Source organism: Haliotis rubra, unplaced genomic scaffold (assembly GCF_003918875.1).
Source record: "Haliotis rubra isolate DU_JTF1 unplaced genomic scaffold, ASM391887v1 Scf497, whole genome shotgun sequence".
NCBI classification, from domain to species: Eukaryota; Metazoa; Mollusca; class Gastropoda; order Lepetellida; family Haliotidae; genus Haliotis; species Haliotis rubra.
Genome location: NW_025767187.1, coordinates 586,516 through 601,941, shown reverse-complemented (window position 1 = coordinate 601,941; position 15,426 = coordinate 586,516). Strand labels below are relative to the sequence as shown.

The window sequence follows — 15,426 nt, the reverse complement described above, 5'->3', positions numbered from 1 at the left end:
ACTACACGAATTATTATGTCGTTTCGTATCGTATCATATTGTTTTCAAATCATATTCCTAAGTGCGTGACCGTTAAATATCGAGGTAAAAAACACAGAAATAGGATCAAATTGGATCAGTCACTATACACTCGAAACATTTGAAAAATCTCAAAAAGCCTACACTACTGGATACTTTATTACAATCACACAAGAACTACCGGGGATATTTTCAATGAACGGCATCTGATGGGCATCCACCCTTCCTAATGTCCCACTGATTAGGTTGAAGAAATTCTGCCAAGGTGGACAGTAGCCCAGTCCCCGTGTCCGTCACACGGTCGAGGGAGCAGGGGCTGACCAGTTTGCAGCTAGGTTTCGTAATTAGACTGTTGGCTGGAAACATTAATCGCTCTGGATTAGTGGCCCTTTAACATGGCATCCTAGAATAAAATATGATGCAGAGTACCTCAGTCTTGTACATGCTTGGCTAAAATTATTGGAGTTTCTACTCTGTTCAGGAATCAAGATGGTGAGGTACCCATTGGGTAACTACTCTGTTCAGGAATCAAGATGGTGAGGTAACCATTGGGTAACTCCTGTGTTCAGGAATCAATATGGTGAGGTAACCATTGGGTAACTCCTCTGTCCAGAAATCAAGATGGTGTTGGGTAACTACTCTGTTCAGGAATCAAGATGGTGAGGTAACCATTGGGTAACTACTCTGTTCAGGAATCAAGATGGTGAGGTAACCATTGGGTAACTACTCTGTTCAGGAATCAATATGGTGAGGTAACCATTGGGTAACTCCTCTGTTCAGGAATCAAGATGGTGAGGTAACCATTGGGTAACTACTCTGTTCAGGAATCAAGATGGTGAGATAACCATTGGGTAACTCCTCTGTTCAGGAATCAAGATGATGAGGTAACCATTGGGTAACTACTCTGTTCAGGAATCAATATGGTGAGGTAACCATTGGGTAACTACTCTGTTCAGGAATCAATATGGTGAGGTAACCATTGGGTAACTCCTCTGTTCAGGAATCAAGATGGTGAGGTAACCATTGGGTAACTACTCTGTTCAGGAATCAATATGGTGAGGTAACCATTGGGTAACTACTCTGTTCAGGAATCAATATGGTGAGGTAACCATTGGGTAACTCCTCTGTTCAGGAATCAAGATGGTGAGGTAACCATTGGGTAACTACTCTGTTCAGGAATCAAGATGGTGAGGTAACCATTGGGTAACTACTCTGTTCAGGAATCAATATGGTGAGGTAACCATTGGGTAACTACTCTGTTCAGGAATCAATATGGTGAGGTAACCATTGGGTAACTCCTCTGTCCAGGAATCAAGATGGTGAGATAACCATTTGGTAACTACTCTGTTCAGGAATCAATATGGTGAGGTAACCATTGGGTAACTACTCTGTTCAGGAATCAATATGGTGAGGTAACCATTGGGTAACTACTCTGTTCAGGAATCAATATGGTGAGGTAACCATTAGGTAACTACTCTGTTCAGGAATCAAGATGGTGAGGTAACCATTGGGTAACTCCTGTGTTCAGGAATCAAGATGGTGAGATAACCATTGGGTAACTACTCTGTTCAGGAATCAATATGGTGAGGTAACCATTGGGTAACTACTCTGTCCAGGAATCAATATGGTGAGATAACCATTGGGTAACTACTCTGTTCAGGAATCAATATGGTGAGGTAACCATTTGGTAACTACTCTGTTCAGGAATCAATATGGTGAGGTAACCATTGGGTAACTACTCTGTTCAGGAATCAAGATGGTGAGGTAACCATTGGGTAACTCCTCTGTCCAGGAATCAAGATGGTGAGATAACCATTTGGTAACTACTCTGTTCAGGAATCAATATGGTGAGGTAACCATTGGGTAACTCTGTTCAGGAATCTGTCCAGGAATCAAGATGGTGAGATAACCATTGGGTAACTACTCTGTTCAGGAATCAATATGGTGAGGTAACCATTGGGTAACTCCTCTGTTCAGGAATCAAGATGGTGAGGTAACCATTGGGTAACTACTCTGTTCAGGAATCAATATGGTGAGGTCCCCATTGGGTAACTACTCTGTTCAGGAATCAAGATGGTGAGGTAACCATTGGGTAACTCCTCTGTTCAGGAATCAATATGGTGAGATAACCATTGGGTAACTACTCTGTTCAGGAATCAATATGGTGAGATAACCATTGGGTAACTACTCTGTTCAGGAATCAATATGGTGAGGTAACCATTGGGTAACTCCTCTGTTCAGGAATCAATATGGTGAGGTAAGCATTGGGTAACTACTCTGTCCAGGAATCAATATGGTGAGGTAACCGTTGGGTAACTACTCTGTCCAGGAATCAATATGGTGAGGTAACCATTGGGTAACTACTCTGTTCAGGAATCAATATGGTGAGGTAACCATTGGGTAACTACTCTGTTCAGGAATCAAGATGGTAAGGTACCCATTGGGTAACTCCTCTGTTCAGGAATCAAGATGGTAAGGTACCCATTGGGTAACTCCTCTGTTCAGGAATCAATATGGTGAGGTAACCATTGGGTAACTACTCTGTCCAGGAATCAATATGGTGAGGTAACCATTGGGTAACTACTCTGTTCAGGAATCAATATGGTGGGTAGGTAACCATTGGGTAACTACTCTGTCCAGGAATCAATATGGTGAGGTAACCATTGGGTAACTACTCTGTTCAGGAATCAATATGGTGAGGTAACCATTGGGTAACTACTCTGTCCAGGAATCAATATGGTGAGGTAACCATTGGGTAACTCCTCTGTTCAGGAATCAATATGGTGAGGTAACCATTGGGTAACTCCTCTGTTCAGGAATCAATATGGTGAGGTAACCATTGGGTAACTACTCTGTTCAGGAATCAATATGGTGAGGTAACCATTGGGTAACTACTCTGTTCAGGAATCAATATGGTGGGAGGTAACCATTGGGTAACTACTCTGTCCAGGAATCAATATGGTGAGGTAACCATTGGGTAACTCCTCTGTTCAGGAATCAATATGGTGAGGTAACCATTGGGTAACTACTCTGTTCAGGAATCAATATGGTGAGGTAACCATTGGGTAACTACTCTGTTCAAGGAATCAATATGGTGAGGTAACCATTGGATAACTACTCTGTTCAGGAATCAAGATGGTGAGGAAGTAACCATTGGGTAACTCCTGTGTTCAGGAATCAATATGGTGAGGTAACCATTGGGTAACTCCTCTGTTCAGGAATCAAGACGGTGAGATAACCATTGGGTAACTCCTCTGTTCAGGAATCAAGACGGTGAGGTAACCATTGGGTAACTCCTCTGTCCAGGAATCAAGATGGTGAGGTAACCATTGGGTAACTACTCTGTTCAGGAATCAATATGGTGAGGTAACCATTGGGTAACTCCTCTGTTCAGGAATCAATATGGTGAGGTAACCATTGGGTAACTCCTGTGTTCAGGAATCAATATGGTGAGGTAACCATTGGGTAACTACTCTGTTCAGGAATCAAGATGGTGAGGTAACCATTAGGTAACTCCTCTGTGCAGGAATCAAGATGGTGAGGTAACCATTGGGTAACTCCTCTGTCCAGGAATCAATATGGTGAGGCAAACCCGGGAAAGCCTATTCTACCCCGAAATCCCTACTGGAGGACCAGCGTGGGGAAACAGAGACCTAACCTACCGCTACCGCCACATTGAGACAAACATTGGGCACCGGGAACCTATGACGTCGGGAGTTCTCCAAGTGTATAAACAACTATATCAGTCATTCAAATCTTCTCATTTACGCTGAGAATAAAACCTTAGGCGTGGAGGCAGTTTGTTTAATGCAAACATGCTTCTGAATTCCAACATGTCAAATAAAAGCCATAATGTAATACAATAGAATCTGAATGTTAGCGATGTATGGCAACGGACAGCATTCTGCTCCTATCGGGTATAAGATTACAAAAGCACCAAATAGCATGTGCAATATAACAAGACCTCTAAAACGTGACACCTGTTCCTATACCCGTGTATCGCATATACCGGCATTATTGTCATTGCGTGACGGGGTGTGGTCTGGTATATAATATGCTCACTGTTTTTGAAGTGTTTTAGATCGCCTTACAAGTGTGCGTGTATGGAGTCCTGGAATAGACACTTTTGGGTTGTGACTATGTCGCGTTATTATTCCTTGTGAGTGAGTGAGGGTGGTTTTACGCCACCTTTAGCAACATTCCAGAAATAGGCTTCATCATACCCATGTGGGGAATCGAACCCGGGTCTTCGGCGTGACGTGCGAACGCTTTAACCACTAGGCTACCCCTTCGTGAAACATATATGACTCAAAGCCATAATTGGACATAGATCGAAATGTTTCGCTCTGGTTAAGTTTGTGATTTGGTTTTGACCCTTCTGGGGCTCCATAGTTTAATCGAATGATGGGGCGGTGGGGTAGCCTACTGGTTAAAGCGTTCGCTCGTCACGCCGAAGACCCAAGTTCGATTCCCCATATGGGTACAATATGTGAAGCCCATTTGTGTTGATTGGGTCCATATTGATTACATTATTCAAGTTCTTGGTTTTCACAGATAAGTAGTTGGGTAGTCTAGTGGTTAAAGTGATTGCTTGTTACGTCATGTTACCAGCGAAGATCGGGGTTAGAATTGATCTTCAGTAACCCATGCTTGTCGTAAGAGGCAACTAACGGGATCGGGTGGTCAGGCTCGCTGATTTGGTTGACACATGTCATCGGTTCCCAGTTGCGCAGATCGATGCTCATGCTGTTGATCACTGGATTGTCTTGTCCAGACTCGATTATTTACAGACCGCCGCCATATAGCTGGAATATTGCTGAGTGCGGCGTAAAACTAAACTCACTCACTGTTACATCATGTTCGTTTCCCCATAAGGGAACAATATGTGCCAACAATTTTTGCTGTCCCCCGAGGTGAATTTGTTGGAATATTGATAAAGCTGAAACTAAACTTATCCTCTCACCCATCATCGAATAACACTAACTGCGCGCCTTTATATATGTTCAATACCACTTAACGTGATCATTGGTATTTTAGGTTCCAGTAGTGTCCAACAACTAGAGTTTTAAGAAAGTTTCTGTATCCACGATCAGTCATTACAATGACTAAAACTGATGCTTGAAGACACACGCGTCATGGGAACATAATGTTCATCGTATATGACAGGAGGCGGTGGGGTAGCCTAGTGGTAAGGCGACCGCTCGTCACGCTGAAGATCCGGGTTCGATTCCCCACATGGGCACAATGTGTGAAGCCCATTTCTTGTGTCCCCCACCGTGATATTGCTGGGACATTGCTAACATCGGCGTATAACCCACTCAACCAATCGTTTGTGACACAACGACCCTCTTGGTTGCAACGGCATAACATATGTGTTGATTGGTTAAATATGTTGAGTTAATGAGTTGCTTCGGTGATTGAAATCAACAGTTGTTTGGGGAACGAATAAGTACTTATTTTGAAAAGGGCGACTCAGATTAACAAGCTGTTTCGAAAAGGATGACAGGTTGTGAAGACCTAACTGAATGGATCATTCTAGAATACGGATAACACGGGTTGTGATGACACAACTGAATGGAAATATTAGAATACGGATAGCAAGGTTGTGATGACCCAACTAAATGGAACATTCTAGAGTACGGATGACCGGGGTTGTGATGCCCCAACCGAATGACACGTTATACACGAATGACACGACCTTCTCGTGTAGCTACAGGTACACATGCACACTGCCTTATCGTAAATATTTAACGACATACATCCAAGTATCATACTTATTTGTGCACACATGTACATAGCATACACACACTATACATCATCCCTATGTAACACTGTAGCTGTCTATCGGCTTGTTTGCTATATCCAGAGTTGTTCAAGTTAGTCCTGTGTCGGTTGTTTGTGTTATGTTTATACGTAACGCACTCCGAATAAACTGAAAGGGTACGTTTACAGTCAGGTTTGTATACATATAAATGCATTAGAAGTTACAGGGAGACCAACTAGAGCATGACGCTTGTTAAGTCATCCTCTTATGAAATACCTCATCCTACCTTACAATGACGCGAACATATTTCATTGAACAAGCGGGCGTTCCGGGCTCAAATTGACAAAAGGTTCTGGTGTTTATGACTTTGCGAAATCACCGAGCTGGGCTAAGAAATTTAGTTGATAACAATGCTGTCTTACTGTGATTTGGAGCATGATCAATCTTCTTCGGCTTGACTAAGGGTAGAGGGCTATGGTACTATGTACAGAGACTAACTCGACTGAACCGTCAAACCCGGTAGAACATATATATTAGTATGTTTGGTGCTGTTTAACAAAATGATCAAATATCTGGTCACTTGATGCATGCCCTTTATCAATTTGTTTCCTCTGAGGGGTTCTGGGTTCCTGGGGGGCGTTTGGGTGACGTAGTGTTAAAGCGTTCGATACCCACGCCGAAGACCCGAGTTCGATTCCCCACATGGCTATAATGTGTGAGGCTCTTTTCTAGTATCCCCGCTGTGATATTGCTGGAATATTGCTAAAAGCGGCGTAAAACTAAACTCCCTCACTCAATCTGGGTTCCTAGTTTACAAAAACACAACAGATTCGCCTGATTTTGAATTTTCATTTGCCATCACTGTATCTGTTCTCGGGGATTTTACTAATCTAGGCCTGAATCATGTCTGAATTAACCTTCGAATTCAACCGTGATGTAACTGAACTACTGGTTAAAGAGGTAAAACTGAACTCACTCATTCACTTGATACAAAGTCTGTATTTACAAAACGTGTCTACTATTATTCTGTTATACAGATGAATCACTATAACATATTTAACTATCTATGTGTAAGCACAATCAGTGATAGAATGAGACAAAAAATGTATTTTCATGATAACTGATAATGTCCAACCTTTCACATCACTGTTCAAATTGCTCAAACGGCTAACCGTATCTAGTTGAGAATAAACCAATCACATTACCAACACCAATGTTTTTAGTGTTAGCTCGTTTTGCATTAAGCCAGGGTTGATGCCTCATGGTTACCCTGGAGATGGGCTTTACACAGGTTTACGATAGTAGTCGTGCGATGATCACTTTACCATCGACGCAACTTCTGTGCATAAGTACTGATGCACGGACGCGGTAACGTTACTGTCGCAACCACCATTCCTAAATACAGACCTATGACAGCAGTTGCTTCTCTAGTGTCCTAATTCCTACACGCAAGTGCAGATTTACGGCAGTAGACGCTTCACCAATGTCGTAATTCCTACACGCAAGTGCAGATTTACGGCAGTAGACGCTTCACCAATGTCGTAATTCCTACACGCAAGTGCAGATTTACGGCAGTAGACGCTTCACCAATGTCGTAATTCCTACACGCAAGTGCAGATTTACGGCAGTAGACGCTTCACCAATGTCCTAATTCCTACACGCAAGCGCAGATTTACGGCAGTAGACGCTTCACCAATGTCGTAATTCCTACACGCAATTGCAGGTTTACGACAGTAGTCGCTTCACCAATGTCGTAATTCCTACACGCAAGTGCAGGTTTACGACAGTAGTCGCTTCACCAATGTCGTAACTCCTTACGCATGTATTGCTTTGAGGTCCTGGCGTCTCCACCCTAGTGCAGCCACGTCACCACATATACTTTAGATATAATCCTCCGTCAACACTGACACAAAGAATAGACAGGCCGTCAACAGAACAGGTACATATCAAATGTACGTTTTTTTTACCGTCCCAGGCCCTGCTTTGTACCAGAACTGAACGCGGTTCCTTTGAATGGAATATGCCAAACTATTCATCCTGAAGCTGTATTGAACACTAAAGTTGGGTTGTCCGTCTGTAGTGACAGCTTGGAAACCGACAGAGGTCGACCTCGCCGTCCTGTGTGACATTTCCACCTCATTCACAAACTTAGGAAGCTTAATTTCTTCTTTTGTTGACTTTAATGCTCTAAAGCTTAATGGTTTGTATATCTTATGAAAGTAACAAGTTAACGTAAAGGTTGTGCAAACAAAATACTTTGAATACACAATGCCATTTAGAAATGTTACATTTGACCACTTTCTAAATGGCATTGTGTAATCATAGCTTACGGTCGTGGGAATCGTGCCAATTTACACTTATCAGAGGGGTACACAGAGTCCGAGGTCTAGACTGCCAGTTGTCCGACTTCCATATTTGTGGAAGTCACGGTGGCTGAGTGGGTTAGACGGATGACTTTGAGTATTGGCGATAAGGTGCCTAACCCTTGAGGGTGTGGGTTCGAATCCCTTATGGGACTCGACCCATCACAAGTATTAGAATCTGTACTTTACTGAGAAATTGTAATTCCAAATATAACATATGTAACAAATTACTTGCGTAAAGGCCGAACTCATAACATTTATTGTAAGTCTCATAATATATACGAAACATGCCCCTTCCTTTAAACCCGGCACAGGTATGCACGCACGCTCGCACGTATGTACGCACATGCGCCTCTAATGGGTCCTTGACAACGTGGCACGTCATATTTGGATAGATTAGGTATACGTAGATAACGGTTTTGCAGAAGTTATCAGCACTGCGAGAAGAATGTGGAGTGTGAGGAAGTGGCGAGAGACACGGGTCGCAGGGGTTAGTAGAAGAGTATGATCATGTTTTTTGCGAGATGAGCTAACGCTTTAACAGGGGTACTCCCATTTGTGAGAACTCCCAGTTGTGAGACTCTCAGTTATGAGACAGTGGAGAAGGTAATTAACAACGAAAACAAACCATACTCCCCTGTCTGATAGAATGGATTCACCCTAGCTAATTACTGATTTGCTATGTAACTGAATCTTGTGGAGGTTACTTAATGAAACTTTATAAGATAAATGGATTAACATACTCAGGTAAATGTCTTTAATAATTAAACACTTTGTGTAGGTAACTTCGTGATCAAAGAGAAATTAATTTACCTACTCAGATTTACTCCGTCTCCGAAACTACAAGCTATAGTTTAAGAAATAACTCTGAAATACAAGAAATTTCCAGTCGAACTGCCTCCCATGCCAAACCCTTTCTACCCGACACAATAAATTTATCGAATGCCCTGCCAAATTCCCAAAGAGTCATGCAGTCTCAAAGAATTTAAAAACCCAATTACAAAAACCGAAAAAAGATTTATATTGATCTTAATTATGGCACTCGTTTTTGTCAAATCGTTCACTGCTGCCTCAGGCTCGGATCTAGCGACCCAATCGCCGATAAGTATAACAGACATTTAATAGACAGTACACGTTGCTCTTGTGGATATCAACTACCCGTTATAACCTGGATAATATTTTGAACGGAAACAAAGAATTTACTCCTGGTGTAAACCAGAATATATTTGAATCCGTCCACGATTATATCATCAAGACACAGCGCTTCAAATTTTCTCAGGGAAATGCTTAAATTAACTCAACAACTTTCTCGTGATTGATTTATATTCCTAAAATAGCTTGTTAGACACACACAACTGTAAGTCTCTAATTATGACTATTTAGAGAATAGTTGCATTTGATGTAATCTGTATATATTTATATGTGTTTAAAAATATATTTATGCAATAGTCAATATCGATGACGTCACATCCTCCATTTCGTTTTATATTTTATGTTGCATGGGAGCGGTGTTAACATGAGCAGTAATACTTCACCAATCCCAATTCATTTTCATAAATAATAATAAAATATGTTCAAACTAAAATTACTTTCAAACTTCATAATAGTCAATAAATATGTGTTATTCTTCTGAATCAATAAAATATTTATTGAACTATTTCTTCTGTGTAAATATAATCTTTGAAAATCTATTTCATTAGTCAACTCATCAATGGACTATGCCTCCTGTGGGTACTGGGCTGGGCTGATCCCATTTTCATTGTAGAGATGTGGAAACACCACCTATGTGCACTGAACCATTAATTAATGTGTCTCCCAACTGGGAGTTCTCACAAATGGGAGGACACCCTTTAACCACTAGGCTATCCCACCATCCCTGTATCAGAGCTGAGCGTAGGAGCGGGGTGCTCCTGGGGATGGACGCTGTCGGAATGATCAGAGACGGATGGAGGAAGTTGGAGCCATCCGAGTTGAAGTGGCAAGAACGCTAAGCAAGGTTGAAGAAAAAGTAAGCTAGAAAAAAAATCGTCAGCGAATAAAATACAAATCTCACAGGTTCCGCAAGACTGCGGTTGTGTTGACTCACCGCTGTGTACCGACACCACAAGGGACAATGTGAATTCCTTGTTGTACTCCAACTGAGTCTGAATTATCGTTGCGTCACACAGTCTTTGCTGAAAGGAACATTCCACACTAGACGCTTCTGTAACGTTTTGAAAAAAAATGAAACTGATACATGAGCAAATAGGCCTTAAATTGTTTTTACACACCATGGTTTATCTGAAATCCGGTAATTAACATCAAAGGGCTGGTAAAAATATGGGGACTAATGTGCCTAAGGTTTTTAGAGTTATGTCCCCTTCCAACTTCAATTAGCGCTGATTTTATGCTGCACTGGCTGTGATGGGGAGTGAGTGAGTGAGTATGGTTTTACGCCGCTTGTAGCAATATTCCAGCAATATCACAGTGGAGGAGACCACAAATGGGCTTCACACATTGTACCCATGTGGGGAATCGAACCCGGGTCTTCGGCGTGACGAGCGGACACTTTACCACAAGGCTACCCCACCGCCCACCGCTGTGATGGAAATGTTTTTCGCATGTGTTTAAAACAATATTATTTTCTATGAAGTTGAAATCCCCTTCAATAATAACAATAATAATTAAAAAGCTGCTGTGAGTCTTGATGTCAGATGTCAAGCTGAAAATGCACAAAACAATAAAACTCTTGCTCAACCTCATCTTTGAATGTGACAAGACGACTCTTCAATATGAGCTGGACGCTGATGGTCCCGTCACTCGAAGTCAGGTAACTAATTCCAGTGGTGAAATAAACTTTAGAAAGAGAGAAAGTCAGACACTATACATGTAGCTGTTACTTACCTGACCATATCATTTTAAGTTCATTTTATTTCTACCAATGAACTGTGCAAAGATGACAAAAACAGTGAAAAGAGAACGGACTGCCCCCCTCTCGTTATTGTGGTATTTGTTTGCCCCTCTCTGTTCACCTTTCAAAGCCATTCGCCTCAAAAAGTTCGTTTAGAATTGCCAAGATCTACAAATATTGATATTAATGATTCACATGAAGTAGGTCATTGGATGAGACGGTGACGCAGGATGATCCACAACACTGTTGGCGACCTGCAACACCAGTTTCGGTGTACTATATTTACTGATATACACAACAAATATACGAGGCGCACCAGTAGCAATTTTCCACGTCTCGCTGTCTTCCTATTTAGCGCTTTCACCCTTTGTCATGTATCACCGGCATTATATATTCTACACTTCAAAATATCTATAAACTGGATTTAGAAATGATTGTGCTATTTTCTGTACTTGTCCATCATAAACAGAGGCCGTTTTCTGCCTGTCTGGGTAGGATTAAATAGCCGTGAAAGTTTTCTGAGAGAATTTATAGAGACGTTTGTATGCACTTTCATCGCCAAGGTTGGCTAATGAATGCATGCCTGTTCAGGACAAATCTTTTTATATGTAGGTCTACACGTTTTTATGAACACTTTTTGTCATTTGCATTTTTTGTACTCGCCTCTTTGTGCGACAAACAGGGGGTTGACTATCACCCATGAATGCATTTGAATGCAATCGAATGTAGCCCAAAGTCTGGATGACCTGAAATAATATATGACCTAACCAAGTAACAATGAAACTTCGCTTTTTCACACGACACTGGTATATGGTAAACACTGTGATATGACAAACAGCATGATGGATGTAAACCTCGTTATTGGACCTACAGCCTTGGGATGATCGATCGATGGTTGGTAGATGGAGAATGGTCAAGGATTCAAATAACAGATAACTCCCCCAGTCTGTCGTGAAATAACTGAAACTCACTTAACTATCGCAGTGACACACTATCTGGCGGAACATGAACTATTTGGATATGAAAAACCTTACTGGAATTATTTGGGGCAAAAATCTCCAAATGCATACATGACTCTATCTTGGCTTATTTGGGCTTTAATAATTTATAATGGACCTTGTAGTAAATACATCATGACGTCACAGGAAGCTGTCACCAAAAGACTGTAATAATGCTGATGGGACGTTTAAAGTTATCTCACTCACTCACCATACGCTTAGACTAACGCTTAGTCGCTGAATATTTACAATTGTGACAGAAACACAAACTAGTTAGCAGGGAGATTCAGAGGGAATCTAGACTTGCTTCATTTAGCATAGCTCGGCAGTAGGGGAAATAATGCGGTTCAGGGACTAACCATAGGCTTTGTAGAGCCAGATCTCTCCGCATGTGGGTCAATAACATGATGGACGTCATGAAGCCATGTTATTTTCTGATCAACAGACATAATGCAAACATCTGGATATCAAGGCAAAAGCAAATGGAAGTGTTGTGCGAGATTCCCGACTGCCGCCAGATTGTGTTGTTACACCAGACTGTTTCAATATGGATTCTTTCCAGTGTTGGCCTAGGTCCAGTTTGGAATGTAACGTGCCTACTGACACAAACGTCTGCCAAGAAGCGAATTCGCGACTGTTGCCAATATGGCGCTAATCATTAATCGTGAGATCCTATACGCACGTCAACTATTTAGGGCCTGCTGAAATGTGGGTACCCATTTGAACATAGATCATTTTGGTCAGCCTTTACAGAGACAAGCAGACCTTTGTTTCTAAGACAGAAGACAACGGGCCCAATGATTTGAACCCATTTTGGTCCGAGGTGTTACGTTGAGTTTGTTTCAAGGGTTGGGTTTTTTTAAAATAAAGAACGAAATCTACAGGGACAAGTGTGGATTTAATTTTAAACTCTTTTAATGTCAAATTTCTCCTTGAAACTGACATGTCCTTGTTTCGAAAATCTGGTGACATTGCATATTTTACATGAAATGCGACATTCCGATTCTCTGAATCTAAGAATCTAAATAATTTGATGGTGATGACTTTACTGAAGTGGGAATGAGCTGGATGATGAATATTCACTAATATCATCTAACACAGTCATACAATTATATGTCTTGATACACATATAAATATATGCTCATTACTGACAAAAACATTCAAATTAATAAACACATCTTATCGTAGTGGTCTCTTCTGTGCCATAAATACTTTTTACTGGTACCTTTGAAGCAAACGTCGGTTTCTGTTGCGAAACTCAAGCAATCTTTTCTTCTAACCTTGACCTTTTGCCATCTAGGCTTATCGCGAAGACACGAGAAGACACACGGCTTAACAGTACCAATATTTGTCTGATTGTTAAGACAGCGTGACGATACGGAACCTGTGGGGAGCCCGCCATCCACACATGGAGTCGTCGTCTTGGACAAGGTCAGTCTTTGCAAGACGGCCTGTATGCCGCGCGATATCCTGCCCTGCCCTGCCCTGTGAGACTTGGATGTTCTGCACAGCATCCTCCGTTTATTGTTTCATCCTTTGACAGTTCTTTTACAGCATATGACAAATACGTTATAAGATACATTGATATAGTCTGTCTCACAGTCCCTGAACCACATTAATTTCCCTACTGCCAAGCCCAATCTGCAGTGCTAAAGCCCTAAATAAAGCAAGTCTAGATTTCCTCAGGTTCTGAATCTCTGGTCTCCCTAGGGCTCCTTTTCAATATAAATGGGCTTGTTTGTTACTATCAAAATTATATATATTCAGAGACTAAGCCTTAGTCTAACATTAATACTGTAGACATCAGAATTGCATCCGCAACCTTCTCCGATACCCATTTCACAACAGGTCGAGCATAAAAAATAATAATCTTGAAAAACATGTATTAAGTACAGAAATATTTTAGTAACAGTTTGCCTTCCAGACAAGTAAAAGGTACAAGTTGGCACAGATCAGGTTTCGAAATCGCTGAAGTTAGATTGTCAAAAGGTAAAACCACACTTCTGTGCACTTATTCTGCATAAATCTTGAAAAACAAAATTTGATTGTACGCTGGATGTGTGTGTGTGTGTGTGTGTGTGTGTGTGTGTGTGTGTGTGTTTGGATGGATGGACTGATAGATGCATGCATGGATAGATGTACGTATGTATGCATGTATGTGGATCTTAGTGAGTGAGTGAGTGAGTGAGTTTAGTTCTACGTCGCTTTAGCAATATTCCAGCAATATCACATTCACACATTGTACCCATATGGGGAGTCAATTAAGAGGGTTCGGCGTGAGGAGGGAACGCTTCAACCACTAGGCTACCCCATCGCCTCGTTTATTATCTTAGGGTTTTAAATTATAGTGTTTCGGTACATGGTATACTTTATTGGAACAGTACTTTAATGTAAATTTTACACCGCTACAACAGTGGCGAAAACAGGCTACATATTAGTATTTTCCTTGTGTAACCAGATGGCTTAGCAATCACTTGCTTGTGTACTCTCTGATGACTCTGAATGCTACCACGACAGACAACTCGCAAACTTCACATTTACCGTCAACAGTGACACCCTCGCTTTGGTCAACACGAACGCCACCTACTGTTTGACAAAGGCGTTGCATAAACACAGTTACGTTGGGTAACGAATAGGAACCATTATTCCGTCAGCCGTCCTGTGTTCTGCTGACCCGTTAGAAATAATGATTTGACATTCCTGGAGTGTTGTTTGGATCCCTAGGTGTCAAAGTTTCAGCAATTTTGTTCTGATCAATACTTCGACAAAAGTTACCGTTAGGGAAGAGAAACGGTTGAAACTGGAATTTATAACAGGAAAACGAGACTGACTCAATACAGAATCATTGGGAGGCTGACAAAATGAATTGTCCACTGAAATGTAAAACAAAACTCACTCACTCACTCACACACCAGACAGCAATATTCTGGCTGTATCGTGGTGGCCTGTAGACGATCCTGTCTGAGCAAAGCAAACTATGGGTTGACAGCAACTTATCACATCGGCGGAGTATGATCAATCACAATCAACTATTCCACCCCTGACAAACCGATCCCCATTTAAGCCAGTTTTTTCGACAAAAATGGGTCACTAGGAGCCGATTTTCCCCATAGGAGACTAAGTTTCTTGTAAGACGTTTGGTAAATAAACTTTCTATTTATTTTAGGGATAATCCGTCTGCGCGTGAAACTTGACCAGGTAGAAACTGGTCGTATAGACAGGCTGATCATTTTACATTGCAAAGAGACCTAAAATAAGCCTCAGTCTGAGTAGCTCGTGACAGAGCGCCACTGTATTTATAGAATAATACACAGCTCATTTCTTACACGTCATGTTGAGTTACAGAATCACCTTTGACGTTCATTCATTTATGCACCGCCTCCAATCCTATCT

At 41.5% G+C, this 15,426-nt stretch overlaps 1 protein-coding gene across 1 annotated transcript in view; it reads right to left on the bottom strand.

Moving 5' to 3' along the window:
- Positions 1 to 323: 323 nt before the first annotated feature.
- The window catches only part of LOC124291576 (excitatory amino acid transporter 4-like), a 38,930-nt gene continuing 23,827 nt past the window's right edge, over positions 324 to 15,426 (bottom strand). Inside the window, exon 3 of the mRNA XM_046728596.1 lies at positions 324 to 421. Within this exon, the coding sequence (XP_046584552.1) occupies positions 409 to 421 (13 nt within the window). The 3' untranslated portion in view covers positions 324 to 408. The remainder of the gene's footprint in view (positions 422 to 15,426) is intronic.